Source organism: Porites lutea, chromosome 6 (genome assembly GCF_958299795.1).
Source record: "Porites lutea chromosome 6, jaPorLute2.1, whole genome shotgun sequence".
NCBI classification, from domain to species: Eukaryota; Metazoa; Cnidaria; class Anthozoa; order Scleractinia; family Poritidae; genus Porites; species Porites lutea.
Window position 1 is genome coordinate 26,966,552 of NC_133206.1, and position 17,125 is coordinate 26,983,676.

The 17,125-nt window shown below is 39.3% G+C and overlaps 3 protein-coding genes across 3 annotated transcripts; all 3 read right to left on the reverse strand.

Moving 5' to 3' along the window:
• Nucleotides 1–244: 244 nt before the first annotated feature.
• On the reverse strand, nucleotides 245–4,400 carry LOC140942090 (uncharacterized). Its single transcript, XM_073391069.1, has 4 exons — nucleotides 4,385–4,400; nucleotides 4,167–4,289; nucleotides 1,988–2,110; nucleotides 245–1,130 (listed from the first exon to the last, which is right to left on the reverse strand). Exons 1-4 carry the CDS (start codon nucleotides 4,398–4,400, stop codon nucleotides 601–603), a joined length of 792 nt encoding a protein of 263 aa, XP_073247170.1. The 3' UTR covers nucleotides 245–600.
• Nucleotides 4,401–4,680: 280 nt separating this feature from the next.
• LOC140942091 (uncharacterized) lies at nucleotides 4,681–6,042 on the reverse strand. Its single transcript, XM_073391070.1, has 3 exons — nucleotides 5,974–6,042; nucleotides 5,431–5,718; nucleotides 4,681–4,903 (listed from the first exon to the last, which is right to left on the reverse strand). Exons 1-3 carry the CDS (start codon nucleotides 6,040–6,042, stop codon nucleotides 4,703–4,705), a joined length of 558 nt encoding a protein of 185 aa, XP_073247171.1. The 3' UTR covers nucleotides 4,681–4,702.
• Nucleotides 6,043–11,825: 5,783 nt separating this feature from the next.
• Nucleotides 11,826–16,711, reverse strand: LOC140940140 (uncharacterized). The gene is made up of 2 exons (XM_073389038.1): nucleotides 15,996–16,711; nucleotides 11,826–12,333 (listed from the first exon to the last, which is right to left on the reverse strand). Exons 1-2 carry the CDS (start codon nucleotides 16,693–16,695, stop codon nucleotides 12,017–12,019), a joined length of 1,017 nt encoding a protein of 338 aa, XP_073245139.1. The 5' UTR covers nucleotides 16,696–16,711; the 3' UTR covers nucleotides 11,826–12,016.
• Nucleotides 16,712–17,125: the final 414 nt, after the last annotated feature.

The following is a 17,125-nucleotide window of genomic DNA, read 5'->3' on the forward strand; positions in this document are numbered from 1 at the left end:
TATGCGATTACAAATTTAAATGTCCTCTGCCTCGCAGATAGTTAAGCTTATAGAGCAGGCCCGAGGGAAACGTAAAGTACACATTTAGTACGACAGAAAAAAAAAAGAAACTTAAAACAAAACTATCAAAATACGAGAAGAATAATGTAATGCAAGATTACAAAATTACGAACTAAATTTAAATCAGTTATAGGAGCTTTCTAAATTTATCTGTGGATGTGTCAACATAAGTATACGATTTTACAATATCTAAAAGAAGTCCTTGCAATGATTTTTCAGTATTTTACGGTACAATTTTAAACTGAAAAATTGCAAGTTTTATTATAACAAACACTTCGCAGGCTAATTCGTATCTGTAAATTAATAAAGAATTCGAGGTAGCGGAATTTCTGAAGGTATACCAATCATTTTCTCTTACCAGAGTCTACTACGTCCTGGTAAAAATTACTTGAATAGAAAAGAACAAACGTGACGACGCAATGCGACCAGTGTCATTGGAAATGGCTAAGAAACTTACGGTTTCAGAGCTGGGTCAGTTTTTTTTCATTTAACTGTTTACTGATTTTAAGATTAATTCTGCAGAGGAGCCTCTGTACTGTTTTAAGGTAGTTTGTGGCAAGCTTGTAAATGATCAAAGTTAATGTGACCCCAGCCTTCCGAAGAGTGGTCAATCAAACGCAATTGAGCTCGGCTACCAGTGAATCGCGACACATTCCAGCTTTTGTCAGACATAGTTTCGATGCAATTCGCAGATACCTCTTCAGCCCTTGTTTCAAAAATCACATTTCCGTTAACTATAAGCTCAGCACGAACCTTGCGGACATCTTTACAGCCTGCTCCAATCAGGAACCTGAGGACGTTTGTATTAATTAAGAAACCAGGTGACGTCATTGAGCCTTGAGGTTCATCACCTTGTTTTTCTCCTGCCGGCTGGGAAGAACTGGACCGATTTTCGAAGGTACCAATCCACCAATCCCCTCGGTGATTTGACGGTTCATTCCTTCCATTCTCTTCCTTTTTAAACCTTTCTGATGGGTTGTCTCCGTATGTTGGCTGATTATTGAATGCAGTCCCATTTAACGTCCAATTTGATAAATCGTGGTCTTCGAAATCAAAGATGGTGTAACATACTAGAGGGAACAAAGGATAAAGTTCACAGTGTAAAATGATTGCGAGCTTAAACAATAATTTGCATGAAATTACCCTAAGCGAAGTCATGAAGTTATCCTGCGAGTTTATGTTAGCCATGATACGATTGTACTTGACGCTTTTTTGTTCTTCGAGGCCGATCAGAAATAAACCATTGGAAGATCATTAACTATATATATAAAAAAAACTTTCAACGACTTCTTGCTAAGCCTGCGAATATAGTCGCTCGTCAGCAACCTTGTTCCCGGGTTCTCTCTCCTACCGGGACGGGTAGGAGAGAACCCTGGGAACGACATGGGCTCGTCAGTTGCTCTCCGCCGCTCAGGGTATTGGAAATTATTTACGATGAGACTATTTGGCCTCAAACGACGCCTCAAACACGGCTTTATATCGATGACGTACATCCATGAATCGATACGAAAACTACTTTATTCATTTGATAGTTTGCCTAAAATCCGTTTACAAGGCATGCTATACACTTACACTTACACTTTATTGATGCTCCCTAAGTGGGCTTTTCAGCTCAATAGAATAAAAAATACAGATTTATATAAATTAATTAAGAATGTAAGTACAATAATATTATAATTACAAAAAATTTATCAACTTAATAAAACATTTGCAATATGACGCCTAAAATTCCTGGGGCATTTTATGGACTTAATATTATCATTCAAGGAGTTCCAAAGTTTGGCTCCTCTGAAAGCAAAGGAGCGCTGCCCTGTTGCCCTATTTTCCATCTGTGTTTTCCCTTCCTTAAAAAATTGGCTCGCAATCAGTTGATTCAGGAATCTGAATTCTTTAGACCATCTACGCCATAGATAGAACACAGTGATACCTGTGCACTTGAATCCGTCTCCAAAGAAGCCAGTATTGCAGTTGCATCTGTAAGATCCGTCTGTGTTCGTGCAAGTCGCATTTTTGCTACACCTGTTGTTTTGCTTTTGACATTCGTCAGTATCTAGAATGATTTTGTAATATCATCAATTCTTTTAGTCCTAATAAGTCTCCTATACCTCCCTTGTGATCCCTCCCCCCCCCGCCTTATAATGAAAGAAAGCTAGAAGACCGGTCTTTCTTTCAATTTAGCTCCCACAACTCCCTTCTTTTTCGCATGCAAAACGTTAGTTAGGTAGCGGTCATTAACTATTGGGGGGAGGGCTGGTAAATTTTGGGGAAGAGCTGCGATTTTTCGGGCGCTCATTTAGGGAGGGCTAAAATTTTCTGGGCCCGCATTTAGGGGAGGGTTAGAATTTCTGGGCACCTTTGGCGATGTGCGCGTACTATTAAATGGGTTTTGTGCTACAGAAATATGAAGCACTGCTTGAAATACGATGACCGTGCAAGTAACATTAACAGAATTGCATACTCAAAGCTGAATCACACGGTTAAACAGCACTCTGATTGGCTGGAGATGAGCAGTGACTTAACGCGGAATCGCTTCCAATTTGCTTGACTTTGAAATGGCTTTGAAAATAGCCCATGGTTTTAGTTTGGCTTTGGTGTTTAATCAACGTCATCGTCATGTGATTTTCCTGTATTATAATACATCTGAATGACAGATAATTTCATGAAAGCCCTTCTTAAAACGAGCCGCGATCAAGAGTGCACGGATAGTTGATGATATGTTATTATAACTGAAAATGTATTTTTTCTTGTTATGACTGGTACTCGATCTGTATTTGTTTTTTTAACTCATAGTGGTCCAGTTCATACGAATCCTTCTTTTACAAAACTCAGTCAGTCTTAAACAGTAACAGGAACAGAATGTTCTTCTTATTCAACAAATGCAACATAGTATTTTTATATGTACAGTATACATATGTACAGTGAAGATGTAACGATTAGTCAATAGGCTGATAGTAAGGAGCGCATTTGAATGTGTTCCAGTAGGGGCCAGGGTCATCTGAACTGCTACTGTCGTATGCTTCCATTGCAGTGCCCTAGTAAATAACAAAGGCACTTCCTGATTCCTCCTCCTGACATTTTTCAGTGGCATCATCATCATCGGCCCCGCCATCACTATTTATTTACCAATTAAGTTTTTCTTTTTGTTAGTTCAATAACCACACCAGTAGTTTGAAACGTGAGGAAAGAGAGTTAAAACAAGGTTTCATCCACCGCTAACCGTTATGTTGTCTGCTTTATCAACGCGCGCTCTTTCGGTTTATTTAGTATCCGAATTTTTCTCCGGACCGAGTTAGCTTTCCCTTTTCAGCGCTTACTCTCTTTCCAGGTCTGTTCACTGTGCCCGTGATGAAAATGACAGACCTTCTGAGCAGACTAGAACTTCTTAATTAACATCAATCTATGTTCCTGCAGGTTCCTGTCTATATTAGTGAGCTCACTAAAACTTTATAACAATGTACAATAGCTATTTGTAAATTTAGTTCTTGTATCGTTGCTAAATGATTATCACTTACTTAATGCTACACATTCTAATTAAAAAATATCTAACGTAGTTGTGGCTATTTTTTCCGCAGCTAATGAACTAATGTGTGGTCATTGAACTACTGGTGTGGTTATTGCACTGTTGTGTGGTTATTGAACTAACAAAAAGAAAAAATTGGGTTTTGTAAATATTGTGAATACTAACACTTTTTTTTCATTCCAATGAAAAAATTGTCTCAAAGTTACGCTCATATGGATTCTCACGATGCAACATTTGAATACTCAAAATGTTATTACAGGGGAGGGTTACAATTTTTGGGCTGTTAACCTGATAGGGGCTAAAATTTTTTGGGCCCTTGCTTTTCAAATAATAACGGCCCTCCCCCCCAATAGTTAATGACCGCTCCCTTAACAGATTGTGACTAATTATGCTTAACTGAACAAAAAATATCTAATGAAAAAATAACGTTTACAGCAGCTCTGCCCATTGCTGAAGATTACAGCATATTGTGATGAACATCAATTCTTCGCCATAGAAAATTCTGAGACACTCGACAAACGAAAAAAAATAAGTGTGATGTTATTCTGTTTAAAATTTTAAGCAGAAAGATAAAACACTGGGATACCTGTGCAGTTGTAGCCGTCACCATGGAAACCATGTTTGCACTTGCATCTGTAAGATCCTTTCGTGTTTATACAAGTCGCATTCTTACTACACTTGTGACTCCTTTCATCGCATTCATCAATATCTAGATTATGATAGTGAATAAAATCGTGAATGAGAGTTTAAGGCTATACCGGTCTACACGATGCTGGATAGCTCCCCCGCCGATAGCTCTTGCACCAGGCACAAAAGCCATATTGGATATATTCTTTCCACACATGCGAGGACTGTGATTTCGGTGCAACTTCTGTAAAGGAGTGAGCAATGCCGCACCGATCTCGAAAGTGGATCGTCACATATCGGATAGGGTTCTCTATGCCACTCTTTTGTGCAGTGTGAACAGGCGTTTCATACAATACTGGCGAGCTTTTCATGTCGACATGAAAACTGCGAGCTTAAGCGACAGCTACGAGAACAGCAAAAAGCCAAACAACGAACTTTGCACGTGAATCACGCTTTTTTGTACATTTCCTTGTCTGAAAAAAGGTCAAGAAAACCTTATGGTTTAGTGTTTAGTGAAGAACTCCATGTTTGAGCCTTACCCATCTTACATGTTCCACCTGTCCAACCATCGGGACACAAACATCGATATCCTTTCTTGGTGAAGCCTGATTGACACGTTCCGTTATTTTGACAAGGAGAGTTGGAGCATACATTCTGAAAGAAAAAAGTTTGAATGCTCTTTCGCCGCGAAAGGCACTATGTTTCGGAGATGTTTTAAAATCATAGTCAAACAATAAATATAAATGCAATTTTTGTAATATCCTTCGGCTTAATCAATATAGCAAGCTTGATGTGATTTTAAATCTTGCAAGGGGGGCGGCATTGTCTCCCTAGAGTTTTGAGTTGGCCACTAAATTTGTTTCGTTAGCAGGGATTTCTCAAGTTTTTTTTAATGTGTGCCTGGTTTCCTTCCTTAACAACCGGCTTTACTGGGCCTTTCTGATGTTTAGTTTTGTTTACCCGAAGTCAACTTTTTGGTCACCCTAGCTGCTATTTTAATGTCATTTGGCTAAAAGTGACAGAACTTTTGGTAGACATACTTAATTTTCCAAGAGATATGTCCCGTCTATTCCACCGGTACGAAACAACAAGGACGGTATTAGTCATTTAGACTAAATAACACAAGTATTTACGTTTCGGTTCTTCACCGTTTCTAACAACTGGAAACACAGTACATTTAAAACATTTGCAAGAAATAACTTTTTAAGTTTTTGTCATCTTACTTTGGTTCCACGATAAAAGTGATCTTGGTCAGGTACAAGGTCTCGTTCATGCTCGCCATGTGTTGAATTGTTCAATTCACAGCTGTATTTTCCTCTTGCAAGCATTGTGAGTTTAAAATTAATACTGACACAATTGTGTTCGTGGTAACATCGTAACTCGCACTCGTCTAGGTCTTGAACTTGTAAAACTCTTATTCTGTGGTTCAGCAAGCGCTTGTTAGCAAAGAAAAGGAAACTTGGGAACGCCAATTCACGACATGGACCTGAAACCGGAGTTTGAAAATAATGCTAGCAAAACTACAACAGAGCAGGGAAACATGCACTAAATATCTTGTTAAAAAACAGACTGACACATTGCTACTTGGTTCTTTGCCCTTCAACAGAATTCTTTTGTTATAATTTTGGTCATAAAGTTGGTTTTCTATTAGTTTCGTATCTGAACGTTTCTCATTCTTGTAGCTTTAGTCATTTGATGAAAGTGCCGCTTAAACGCTTTTGAGCAAAAAAAACAGTTCAGCACTGAGAAAAAAATGAGACGAGTACCTGAAACAACGCGGCTTCTTTCTTGTCGAAACTTTTGCAGGCTGTAAAAAGCCTGTTGGATGCAGACATCTCTGAATTGCATATACGAATTAAAACTAATGGCAGGAGCGAAACGCTATAATGTTCGCTCTGTCTTTTTCATGTTAGAACTGAAATCATTGTCAGACCAGAAGACTATTTCAAAGGATAGTTGGGTTTTCACTGAATTTGCCAAGGGTAATCATGTTGCTTCATATTCCTCAGCTACTTAATTTAATCGACACTTACCCTGCACCTGTGAACAGGTTGACACTTGTTTCCAAGAAAGCAACAGGAAAAGACCACAGAAGTACAGCAAAGCAATCATAGTGCTCTCTTTAGTTCGAGTCCATCAGCAAGTTGAGCGTTATTTAGGGAGAGTGGATCAGCAACGGTATAAACGCGAAACTCCCTCTTTATATTGGAAAAACACCTGCTATTGTATTTAGGTCTAATTAAAACATTGTTTGGGTTATTTCAGGTTATTCATCTACCATTTCGTTTAGTTAGTAAATTAAGCAACCGACTAAGGGGCGCTTGAAACTCCAATTCTGTCCGCATGATAATCAATAATTTATTATTTATAAGGTGCATAATAGCATTGAAACACTCATATTTCGCCTTTTTCAATCGCATGTATAACCATAAAGTTGAATATGGACACCATGGAATTTGCAATAGAAGAATTGATACCACCGAAACTGAACTGGCTACTGAAAAGGGATAGAAATTAAGTTTTTTTTAAAGTTACAAAAACTCGAAAGCTATTGTAAACAGCACTGACTGGCAAACATTTAGCACTGCGACATTGTTGACTTTAATTGAAAAAGAAAAAAAAAACGACTAAACGACGACAGGTGGAACATTAGGTGGCCGTTAACTAATTCCGTTCAGGTCAGTTAAGTGAAACGTGTTAAGCAATGTCTTTTCTACATCGAATTCAACTTAATCATGTCGGTAAGAAAAATACCCCGGCCTAGATCAACTTCTTCGTCACACTGCTACGAAGAGTGGCACAGCGAAAGTCCACTTTCAAGAACATCGGGGCGACACAGCTCAGGGGCACCCAACGAGGATATAGTTCAAAAGCACTTAACATAGCATTGTTGAACGTATTTTAGTATTCAAACGGTAGATATAGGCATATTTTTATCCCCTAAAAACTTTTCATCTGTTCGGATTTCCTAGCTGAAAGTCTAGTGGTCCGAAAATTATAGGGATCAAAACTTACCTTTTTCGAAAATTTCAGCCAGGAAAAGGCTCCCGAAAATTCTAGGTGGCCTTTTTTAGGGTAAATATCCTAGGAAAATATCCTAAAATCCTAGGAGAGGCAGGCAAGCAAGAAATTTTACAACAAATGTTCCGAAAATCCTAGTTCTCAAATCGTCTTCCGAACAGATCTTTTCCCGAAAATTGCCGTTGGGTGCCCCTGACAGCTTCGCCACGTCCGAGAAAGCGCTCTGAAATCACGACTATACATGTGGTTTTCGTGCCGACGCACGAGCTATCTTGTATCAGTAGTGCAAGGATAGCCTTAGGCTCATAGGTAAGGCTTACCTATTAGCTGCAAAACAGGACAAACAAAAAGTGAGAAGTTAAAAATATACGTATTTTATTGACGTAGAGCAAGTGTGTTTCATGTCTAATTCTTAACCTAATATCTGATAGCTTAGATTAATTTTTAATAATGTGTATTGACATAGTAATAACTAATGCGCGGACTTAAAAAGGAGCCGGCAGCACCTTTTAGCGCCCCTGGGTATGCCCGGCCTCCCTCCCCTGGGGCTAAACATTGACAGGTGCATTACAAAAACTCGAAAGCTATTGTAAACAGTACTGACTGGCAAACATTTATCACTGCGACACTGCGAAAGGTGACGACCTGAATTTCGAGATCATCGGTGCGACGCAGCTTCGCCATTTCCGAGAAAGTGTTCTGAAATCACAAGTGTTCTTCTTAGTGAACAAAACCCTTTCCAATGAGGTTTTCGTGAGAGCGCACGAGATAGTGTCAGTAATATTGGATTAGCTGCAAACAAAAAGAGAGAAGTTAAAAAATTAAAGTATTTTGTTGACATATTTTAAGCAAGATACCTTAGATTATCCGATACATAACTGCACCTTTTAGTGCCACAATGCTTTGCCATAACCACTATTTGACCTTTCTTTATTAGACAATTTCGCAAGATTAGGAACGTCTCTGATGCACTTAAGACCTTGCATGAAGCTGGCGCAGTGGTGGATCACAAGGCGCTCGTATTTATACGGTTTTGCAGAAAAACATCTTATATACTCATTAACATCTCACTGAATAACAAAAGAATAACAGAACAGCAAAATTTGTTATATTTACCATCTGCACATCTCCCATAATACACCTTGTTTGTCCGGCCCCCAATGCACAAGCATTGTTTTCAATTTCTCTGCAGACAACTATAATACCCAGAATAATAAAAAAAAACGTTATGCAAAATATGGCGAGAGGGGGGGGGGGGGGGGGTGGGGGGCGTTATAATGGGAGATCTACAAATGGCGAATGCCAGGTTCTTTTTAAAGCACTGAATTAATTTTCTGCGATCACGCATTTCATTTTTTGGAGTATCAGTAGATGAACCAAGAATCATTAGCCTGGTAAACAATATAATTATTCCTTTTCATCTAGGCCATTCCCTGAAAGTCTCAATGGGGTTAACCCATAGGCGTAAAATGGCCAAAAATTTAGTCGATAGCCGTAAAAATTGAAAAATTTTAACCGTGAGCCGTAAATAGGGTAAAAAGAGTGAACCGTAAAAAAATTTTTTCCCTAGATTTGATGATTTTAAGGAAGGTGCTAAACTCACTTATGACGGTTGCGTTTCTTATTTCGCGGCTACTTTGATTCCTTATGCTCTCTCCTCCGCATAGGGCTTTGTGTCGCAGGGAGGCTGGGAGAAAGAAAAAGAAAGCGCGCGGGGCACGAGTCTTGCTTGACCTCCTGACCTTCTCCTGGTCAAAGCATTTCGGGCGTATCCGAGACTAAATTCGCTCGGACACGTGACCCGAAACGCATTGGCCACGCAGAATATTGCGGCCCAGTGACAAGGCAACGGCAGACAGTCGTTCTGTACAGTCCTTTGCTATCGTAAAAACAAACAGCTCGTAATTAAGGACAGTTTGCTTTTTCCCTGGGGAAAGACAGCCCTTACATTTTCTCTAAATTCATCCCGAGGTGATCCTAAGATCTTTATTTGCTTTAAAGATACAAAAACAGAGGTTTATTAATATTCAACTCTTTGAAACAAAAGAAATTAATTTTTAACTTTTTTGTTAACCGTAACTGAAAAAAATAACCGATAGCCGTAAAGGAGCCAAAATTTTAGCCGATAACCGTAAAAGCCACCACCCCATTGAGACCCTCTTCCTTCACTGTTTAGGAATGACATTGCACCAGGAGAAGGCCAATTTTAGGGAAATCTCGGGGGAAAGGGGAGGAAAATAGGGCTGCAGCCTAATGTGCTAACACTTCCTCTTTTGTCTTTTTTTAGATTTTTGAAAACGGTTCTGGGTTTGAATAAACAAAAAGGCAGGGGTTTCAATAAGCATCGACGGCCGACGAAACGCGTCGGCTACTTTGCTGATAGAGGTTGGCCACTTTTTTCTAGAAAGAAGCAGCAACTAGTTTGAATAACGTCGTAAACAAAAAATATACAATAAAATCTGAATGAAATCGTAAAGGCCCACTGGTTTTACGTTACTTTAGTCATGTGAACGCTATATTTCAGTCATTTCTTCACAAGTTTCTTTAAAGGTTTCGCAGAATTTGTTTACGTGCAAAAGTACCTAATTTAGTTTTCATCAGTTGCTCATTGTTTGTAGGAATTGATTGTGTGACTGATAAATTGAAAGCTAGATTTTCTTGAATGAAAAACACGCTCTTTTGTCCTCAAATTCATGATTCCCCAGAACGCTGAAAATCGCATTTTAGGGCTTTGGAATTTCAAAATTTTCTGGGCTAGAACGTGCCCAGACCCCCTTCCCCCCCCAACCCCCTCGAAAAAGGGGACCAGCGGCCCCTTGTTGATACAGTCGGTTACTCTATTCGAACCTGCTAGCTACTTCAATTTTTATTGAAACCCCTTTGAAAGGGGGAGCTTATTGCGAACGTTATGTGGGTACGTTTTCTGCGTTCGTCCATGAAATAGTCCAGTCAATCTAGGCATTTTCGAGGCTCAACATCAAACTAATTGCAACAGAATTGTTTTCAAGGCCATTTAAGTAAGGGTGGCCTATCTAACAACATACTAAAAATCCGCCAAAATCTGTTCGGCGGAACATCTCAAAATAAAGCGTTCAACATTTTGAGCTTTTAACACAGGGGACCCACGTTAGTTGAAATTATACGGTTAAACAAAAATGCACAAAATGTGTTTGTTACTTTTATGGAAAAGCGAAAGAAGAAAGAATAACTTCTACCTAGTTTTCGCTGATAGAAACGAATTGTTTCTTTTTTCAAAAGGAATAAATATTAAACACGGTTGGATTTTGCACATGAAGCCCATGTTCCACTCAAGGAACCCCATAACAACAGGAGGCTTTCAGAGTAATAGAGTGAACTGTTGGCTGTAAAACTACAACAAATTTAGTCATAAGGCTTTAAATCTGGAAAATGAAAGCCGTTTCTTAATCATTAGCTTTTAAAAGATGGCAAGGGTATCAGCTGGATCTTTGAATAACAGCCAAAATAGAGCTCTCCCCTCAAACAGTTTTTTCTTTTAAAAACTATCTCCAAAGAAATCAAAATAAAAACTAAGAGTACAGCCATTGTTCTTTTTTCTTCTTCCTCCTCACTCTTTCTATTTTTTCTTTCCTTGTTCTTTTCTAGGAGGATTTTCGGTCTTATTTTCCCTTCGGCTTTTGGTCTTCAATTCTCAGTGAAAAGACTGCAATTTTCGTTCGGTACGTTTTCAAAAATCCAGCAAGATAATGCTTTGGCATATACGGTTACCTATACATTATTTTTGCTAACGTACCAATATCATCAAATATACAAGTTTCACTTTTTCGGAGCTTTTCATTTTCTTCTTGTTAAAACTGAATTGGAGAGGGGGGAGGATAGTTTTACTAATTCTTTACGACGCACAACAATGCAAAGTTTTTGAACAGGTTAAGCTCCAATGCCTATGAATTTGATGAGAGGGAAATGCCTTTTCATTAAAGGAAAAGTGTTGTTACCTTCGCAAAAAAATTATAAAGGTTAAGGGCACACTCATTGCATAAGAAATTTGGTTCTAGCAAACGTTTGTTTCAAGAAAACGAAATAGTATAATAGGGAAGCTTGTTTTTAAGGGAAAGATTAACTCTGGGTAGCCAAAACAATGCGCATAGAAATATCTTGTAAGAGTCTATGGAGTAATGGAAATTCCCCACGCAGAGCATTATTCACGCAACTCAGTCAGAAGGTTAACATGCAGTAAGTTGAAGTGTTACACAACGCTCATCCGAAGAGAAACATTGGTTCCGCAAAAAGAGGTGAGCCATCAGAAGCTAAGTCAGGCAAGCTTTCGGATACCATGATTGTTATAGAAAAAGAGGTCTTCATTTGCCAATGGACGAAAAAAAACTGGCCGAGGTTCAGGGTTGTTCTCAGAAAAGAAATGCAAAGAAGGAATTTAAATGCCTTTAGACCACAGAGCAATTAGTCTTATTCATCTTACCAAGAAATGAAGAGCTGAGATACAAAAAAGTTCTTTCTAGTCTTTTTATTTACAAAGCTTACAATGCCATAGGCGGTGATAAACCGGCCAGACTATCGGACCTGTCGTAGGGGGTGTGGGGAGGGGGCTTCTTTTCGACAGGGACGTTATTATAGATAGGGGTGTCTAGTACCAACTTGACATCGCCGAGGGGGCGTTTATTAGACAAGAGGGGTTTATTTGATAGGGGCGTCGATTAGAAAATTTACGGTATCACGGTATCTGTTATTTGCTACTGAAAATGCAGAATCGATAAATGTTAACTTCAAGAGTCAAACCACCATGAACCTCAGTTACTTTTCAAACTTAAAGACTTCCATTTCGGCTAGAGTAAAATACTGGTTTCCAGTTAGGAAGGTGAGAGCATTCTGTCCAGGAGGCAGCTGATATGTGTTATTCAAGTTAACTGAGCAATTATTAGCATTGGGCGCGCTAGGAATGTGAAGATCGATTCCACTTCCAAATCTAGGCCCCCAGCCACTGTGGCTATGAACAGCAGCACTCTCCTTTCCGGGAATAAGAGACATCTTTGTAGGCTGTAGACCACTAGGATTCACCAAGCTAAAAAGGAAGGAGTTTGGATCTGTTCTGTAGACACCATTAGGAATAGCTGGCAAGAAAAAACGGGTGCATTGATAAAGTGACCTTGGGCTAGCAAGCCTATAAATCTACAGTCGATCCTCCACTAACGGCCACCTCTCTACAACGGCTATTTTTTTGGGGGGGGGGGGAGGGGGAAAGTTCATACATTCACTCTTGTTTCAACAATGGCCACTTTCTTCTGTCCCCAAGGTGGCCTCTGTAGAGAGGCTCAACTGTATATTGTTGTCCTGATATGGTATTTAAGCCATTTTTTTATAATCAAGGGAAGTGAGCTTACTGTTTCGACCATTTTGGTCTGGTATTGACCACTCCAGAAAATACCATAACATACCATAATGCTCTTTTTTTTGTGACTCGAAAATTTTGCATAAACATTGTTTTGGTTTTCAGTTTTGGTTTGTTATGGCATTTTCTGGAGTGGTCGATTTGGTCTGAGAAAGTCAACAAAATTATTCCCCTCTTTATTTTAAGGCAAAAACAGAGAAGTAGAGATTACAAAAAATACCATTGGGTATATTAATGTGGGATTTCTGCTTCAGAAAAACCACAGACAGACAGATCCACATTTCCTCATAAGAACACGGTGCAGAAGCCAGTGCCATTGATGAATTGAAGAGGTTAGACCCCAGATTCAGAAAATTCTTCTTCTAAGATATATCTCAAAAAGTAATTGGCCCATAACAAAAGGGAATTTGTTAACAAACAATACCAACGTTGTGGTTCAATTTTATCCTTGGTTTAAATTTTATTTTCCTTTGTTTTTGGATATGGTAATGTATGATAATGTATGATAACGAGTTTGAAACAAAGGAAAATAAAATTGAGACCAAGGATGAAATTAACCCGCCACACCTACCAAAAAAAGGTATTAACTTAGGATGCCTTGAGTTCGTAAACTGGAGGCAGGTCCTATATGGGTGTAGGAAATGTTGTATTTTTGTGTAGATAAGAGTGAAGGATTAAAGAACCAGGCAGCATATGCTATATCAACATCCAAAGTGCAGCTGTCTACCCTCACCCCCCCCCCCCCACCCCCTCCCTCGACATTTAAACCACATGAGTCAAACACCTCCTAACAGACACCTCAGTCTATAATTTGGATACTTCCCTATCAGGGATATAGTACTGACCCCAGTTGTTCAAACGTTGGATAGAGCTATCTACCGGAACTAGACTACCAGAAGTCCACGCGGCGGGCCCCACCGCGTGTCGCCTTTTCTCGCATGGGGTGATTTTCATGCGCGCTCGCATTTCGCTCACTCTGCTATCCCGGAGGAAAAATGGGGGACTACTTGTAGTCTAACCGGAACCGGATAAATCACTATCCAGCGAAGAAGTATTGGGAAACCAATCGCACTATCCACTGGATAGAGAATTATCCACTGGATAGACGCTATCCACCTTTTGAATAACTGGGGCCCGCATGGTCCCAAAACTATCAAACTTCAAACAGTTCCTGACCTCTTTAATACAGACACTTGATTTTGTTCCTTTAGTATCCGTATTAAAGAGGTTTGACAGTCTGTAACACAGAAATCCTAACAGCAATTAGGAAACGGTCAGATAAAAAATGACTTGATTCTTATAAATATTTTTGTCATAAGTACTTTAACAATTCTATGAAAGACAGTTTGGAGTAAAGCAAAATCCCCCATAATCAAGACTTCAAAGTGAGAGGGCCAAGTGTCCACGTAATATGGTCACTATGGTAGGAATAGTAAGAAGCTTTCAATCTCGTAGACTAAGAGAACTCTCTGTAATAGATAATTATGGAGATTAAATTTTACTGGAGTTGACCTCTCACCTAATTATATGAAAAAAAGCTTAACCCCCAACAAAAATCAATAAATTACTGATCCTCACTAACTGGACGTAACAAGGTTTCATTATATTGAGGATCTTCTTTATTAATAGTATGCATGCTCTTATTGGCTGTTTTCTTGTAATGACTGGGCATAGCTATTCTAGGTGTCCAAGGCATAACTTAATAGTGGACATCCTCATGAACATCCATGTTATGGTCAATAATTATTGACAGCTGTCAAAAAGGGGTATCGGCTGACCAAAGTCACCTGACTGTATCGCGGGCTAAAGTGCAACAACTCATTGAGGTGATGTGTTTTAAAGTTATCCACTGACCAGTTTTTGGTTTTAATTGATCACAGGCTCAGGTCCATAATGAAAAGGCCATATAATAGATAACTTATTAACCTCGTCTGTTCGGTCATTACAGGACAATATCAGACCTCAGCCTTGATGTATTGACTTTGCTATTGCTCAGTCAATACATTGAGGCCTTGGTCTGAGATTCCCCTGTAATATGACCTCACTCCCGGTTAACAAGTGGTATATAGTTTACTCTAAATATAAAAAATAAATGAATAAAATCATAAATAAAATAAAACAAAAAAAGAATACCATTTGTTATACCAAGGTTTTCTTATTTCAAAGTTCGTCCTGTTATTTTCATCAAAAGATTGTCATGGTAGGCTCAATAAATACCAGCCACTGTTCAGAAAATGAGCCCATGCCCCTCCCCTGAACAGAGGGCTGGACACCTGAGTTTGCTAGTGTCCATTTATACCACCAATCAGATCATTGCCTGCTCAAATCGAGCAAATCTTGCAGCTCTGAGTCTAACATTTAGAGGTCATGAAGCTGGTCTGATTCATACATACTGAATAATAATTACTTCCTGTGTTGTTTTTGGCAGGATTTGATCTCAGATGTATGGTTTAGTACTGATTTTCAATGACCTCTGTTGAAATCTTAAGCTAAATAACCTTTCAAAAAAGATTTTAATTAATTTGATTTTCTCTGAGGTACCTGAAAAGCTGCATGTGTGAAGTTTTTTTTGTCTGTCAATGTGATGATTTCCTGCTATGGTTTGATGCTAGACTGAGCTCTTTTAAAGTGACTTTAAGTGTAGTTTACCGGCAGGATGTTGAATTCTCATGGTAAGTGAACTTTAGATCCGAATTGTAGCTTAAACCGAAGCAACACCAACTAAGGAGAATTGTGCTGAGAGCCAGTCAATATCATTTCTTAGGCGCTGATACAGTCCATTTTGTTTTTCTTGAGAGAAGTGAGTTTTTTGGACTGGAGTGCGATGTCCTACAGTTCCTCTGTTGTCAATTAATTTTGTTTTAGCTTAATAGTCTATCTGACTGTACTGGTGGTGCATTTTTTGTTACAAGTGCCTAAAGCAAGACTGCAGTTTTGGAATTAAAGCATCCCTCATCAGATGCCACTACAGTTGAGTCTTTACTTAGTGAAGAGGCCATTAGCCTGTCAACACCATTTAAAACTGGATTTTTTCCTCAGCCCATTGAGCCAATAATAACATGATTGGTTTTTCAGAAACTTACATGCAATAGCCGATCAAAAAAAATACCTGCCATATTTGCAAAAGTAGGTGATACCACCAGACAACTCTATAATGCTCAGAATTCAGACATCTCTCTCCCCCGTGCCCCCACGGGTTAGGGGGTGGAGACGTGTGACATTTCAGACTAGACAAGATTGGGATGGTAGGACATCTGCTAACTGCATACACCCAGCAATTTGAATTACCTTACTGACAACCCTGCTATATCAAACCAATCAGTCACAAATTTTAACCCTGTCGCCTTTATTTTAAAGAGCTATGAGTTCCCCTATGCCACTTACATTCCCAGTGTTGTTCTGTGTAGCCTCCAAAGATATAATTTCCACTTTTGACAACCACCACAGTTGGTCCTTTGCGATCGCAGAAAGAGTGAAAGTTGGAGGCAGCCCAGCCATTACGAGAGGCGCGATATATCAGGGAGTAGGTGTGGCAAGCACTTGTCAGCGTGTGTTTCAACCAACTGGTCAAGGTTTGGCAGTGCTCTGTGGACAAAATAATAGAATCTTCAAAGGGGCTGGCTTTGAGCTCATCAATGATTCCTTGGACTTGGTAAAACTCAGCTTCAGTTAACAACTCTTTACGAACGATCTTGTCTTCTGGAACAACAAGCTGCCCTGTTCGAAGGTAGTTCAGGATATATCGGAAGTGAGTTCCATCACGGTCAATGAAGTAGGAGCCGTCTTCAGCGGGCTTTGAATCAAATCTACCGGAAAACATCGCATGTAGCATTGACCCAGGATCTTTCTTCATCGTCTCTAGACTCGTTGTAAACAGTTGGCCGCCAATGTTCAGCTTTAACGTCTTAGAAAAATGGACGTGCTCGAGTTTCTTTGCTACATCATCAAAAGCTTCTTTTTCCTTACGAACCCGAGAAGTCTCCCGGTTCAAAATGTCAAAAATTTTCTTGACGAGGCTGTTGACTTCGGCAAGCTCTCCTTCGTCTGTAAAGTCGGCAGAATCATCTGAATCTCGCGCGGCCATCTTGCATTTTTTGCTAGGCTTGGAACGCTAGGAATCATGGGCCAAAGGAACAGTATTTTAATGCACCTATCAATGTAAACCCCGTCGCGGGGGAGTGCGGGCAAGGGGTGGGGATTTGACAAATTTTAAAATTTTTCGATCAAATTCCCCAGGGTGGGAAACGAAAGGTCAATCAAAAGTGTCAAAAAAGCCCCCACCCCAGGGGAAAAAATCTAAACAAACAATGCTATAATACTATATAAAACGAATAAAAGAACATTTCAAACACGTTGTTACTACTTTTATTTACGGTTAACGGAAGCTCCATTAAATTACTCGCTGTAATTAAGTATTCTCTCTCCACTAGCATCTCTTATCTTGAACAACAAAATCACTCCAGGAAGATTGACCGTGCTATATAATATTAATAAAACGTAAAATGCTTTATAAC

What these genes read in the sequence shown, in the direction of transcription:
- LOC140942090 (XM_073391069.1), bottom strand. An exon ending in TGACGGCTACAACTGCACAG is followed by an intron (nt 2,111 to 4,166) that starts GTATCCCAGTGT and finishes AAATCATTCTAG; the next exon opens with ATACTGACGAATGTCAAAAG. An exon ending in AGACGGATTCAAGTGCACAG is followed by an intron (nt 1,131 to 1,987) that starts GTATCACTGTGT and finishes TGTTCCCTCTAG; the next exon opens with TATGTTACACCATCTTTGAT.
- LOC140942091 (XM_073391070.1), bottom strand. Translation starts at nt 6,042, where the DNA reads ATGTCTGCATCCAACAGGCTTTTTACAGCCTGCAAAAGTTTCGACAAG. An exon ending in AAGAAGCCGCGTTGTTTCAG is followed by an intron (nt 5,719 to 5,973) that starts GTACTCGTCTCA and finishes TAGTTTTGCTAG; the next exon opens with CATTATTTTCAAACTCCGGT. An exon ending in ACTTTTATCGTGGAACCAAA is followed by an intron (nt 4,904 to 5,430) that starts GTAAGATGACAA and finishes TCCGAAACATAG; the next exon opens with TGCCTTTCGCGGCGAAAGAG.
- LOC140940140 (XM_073389038.1), bottom strand. Translation starts at nt 16,695, where the DNA reads ATGGCCGCGCGAGATTCAGATGATTCTGCCGACTTTACAGACGAAGGA. An exon ending in CACAGAACAACACTGGGAAT is followed by an intron (nt 12,334 to 15,995) that starts GTAAGTGGCATA and finishes TTTTCTTGCCAG; the next exon opens with CTATTCCTAATGGTGTCTAC.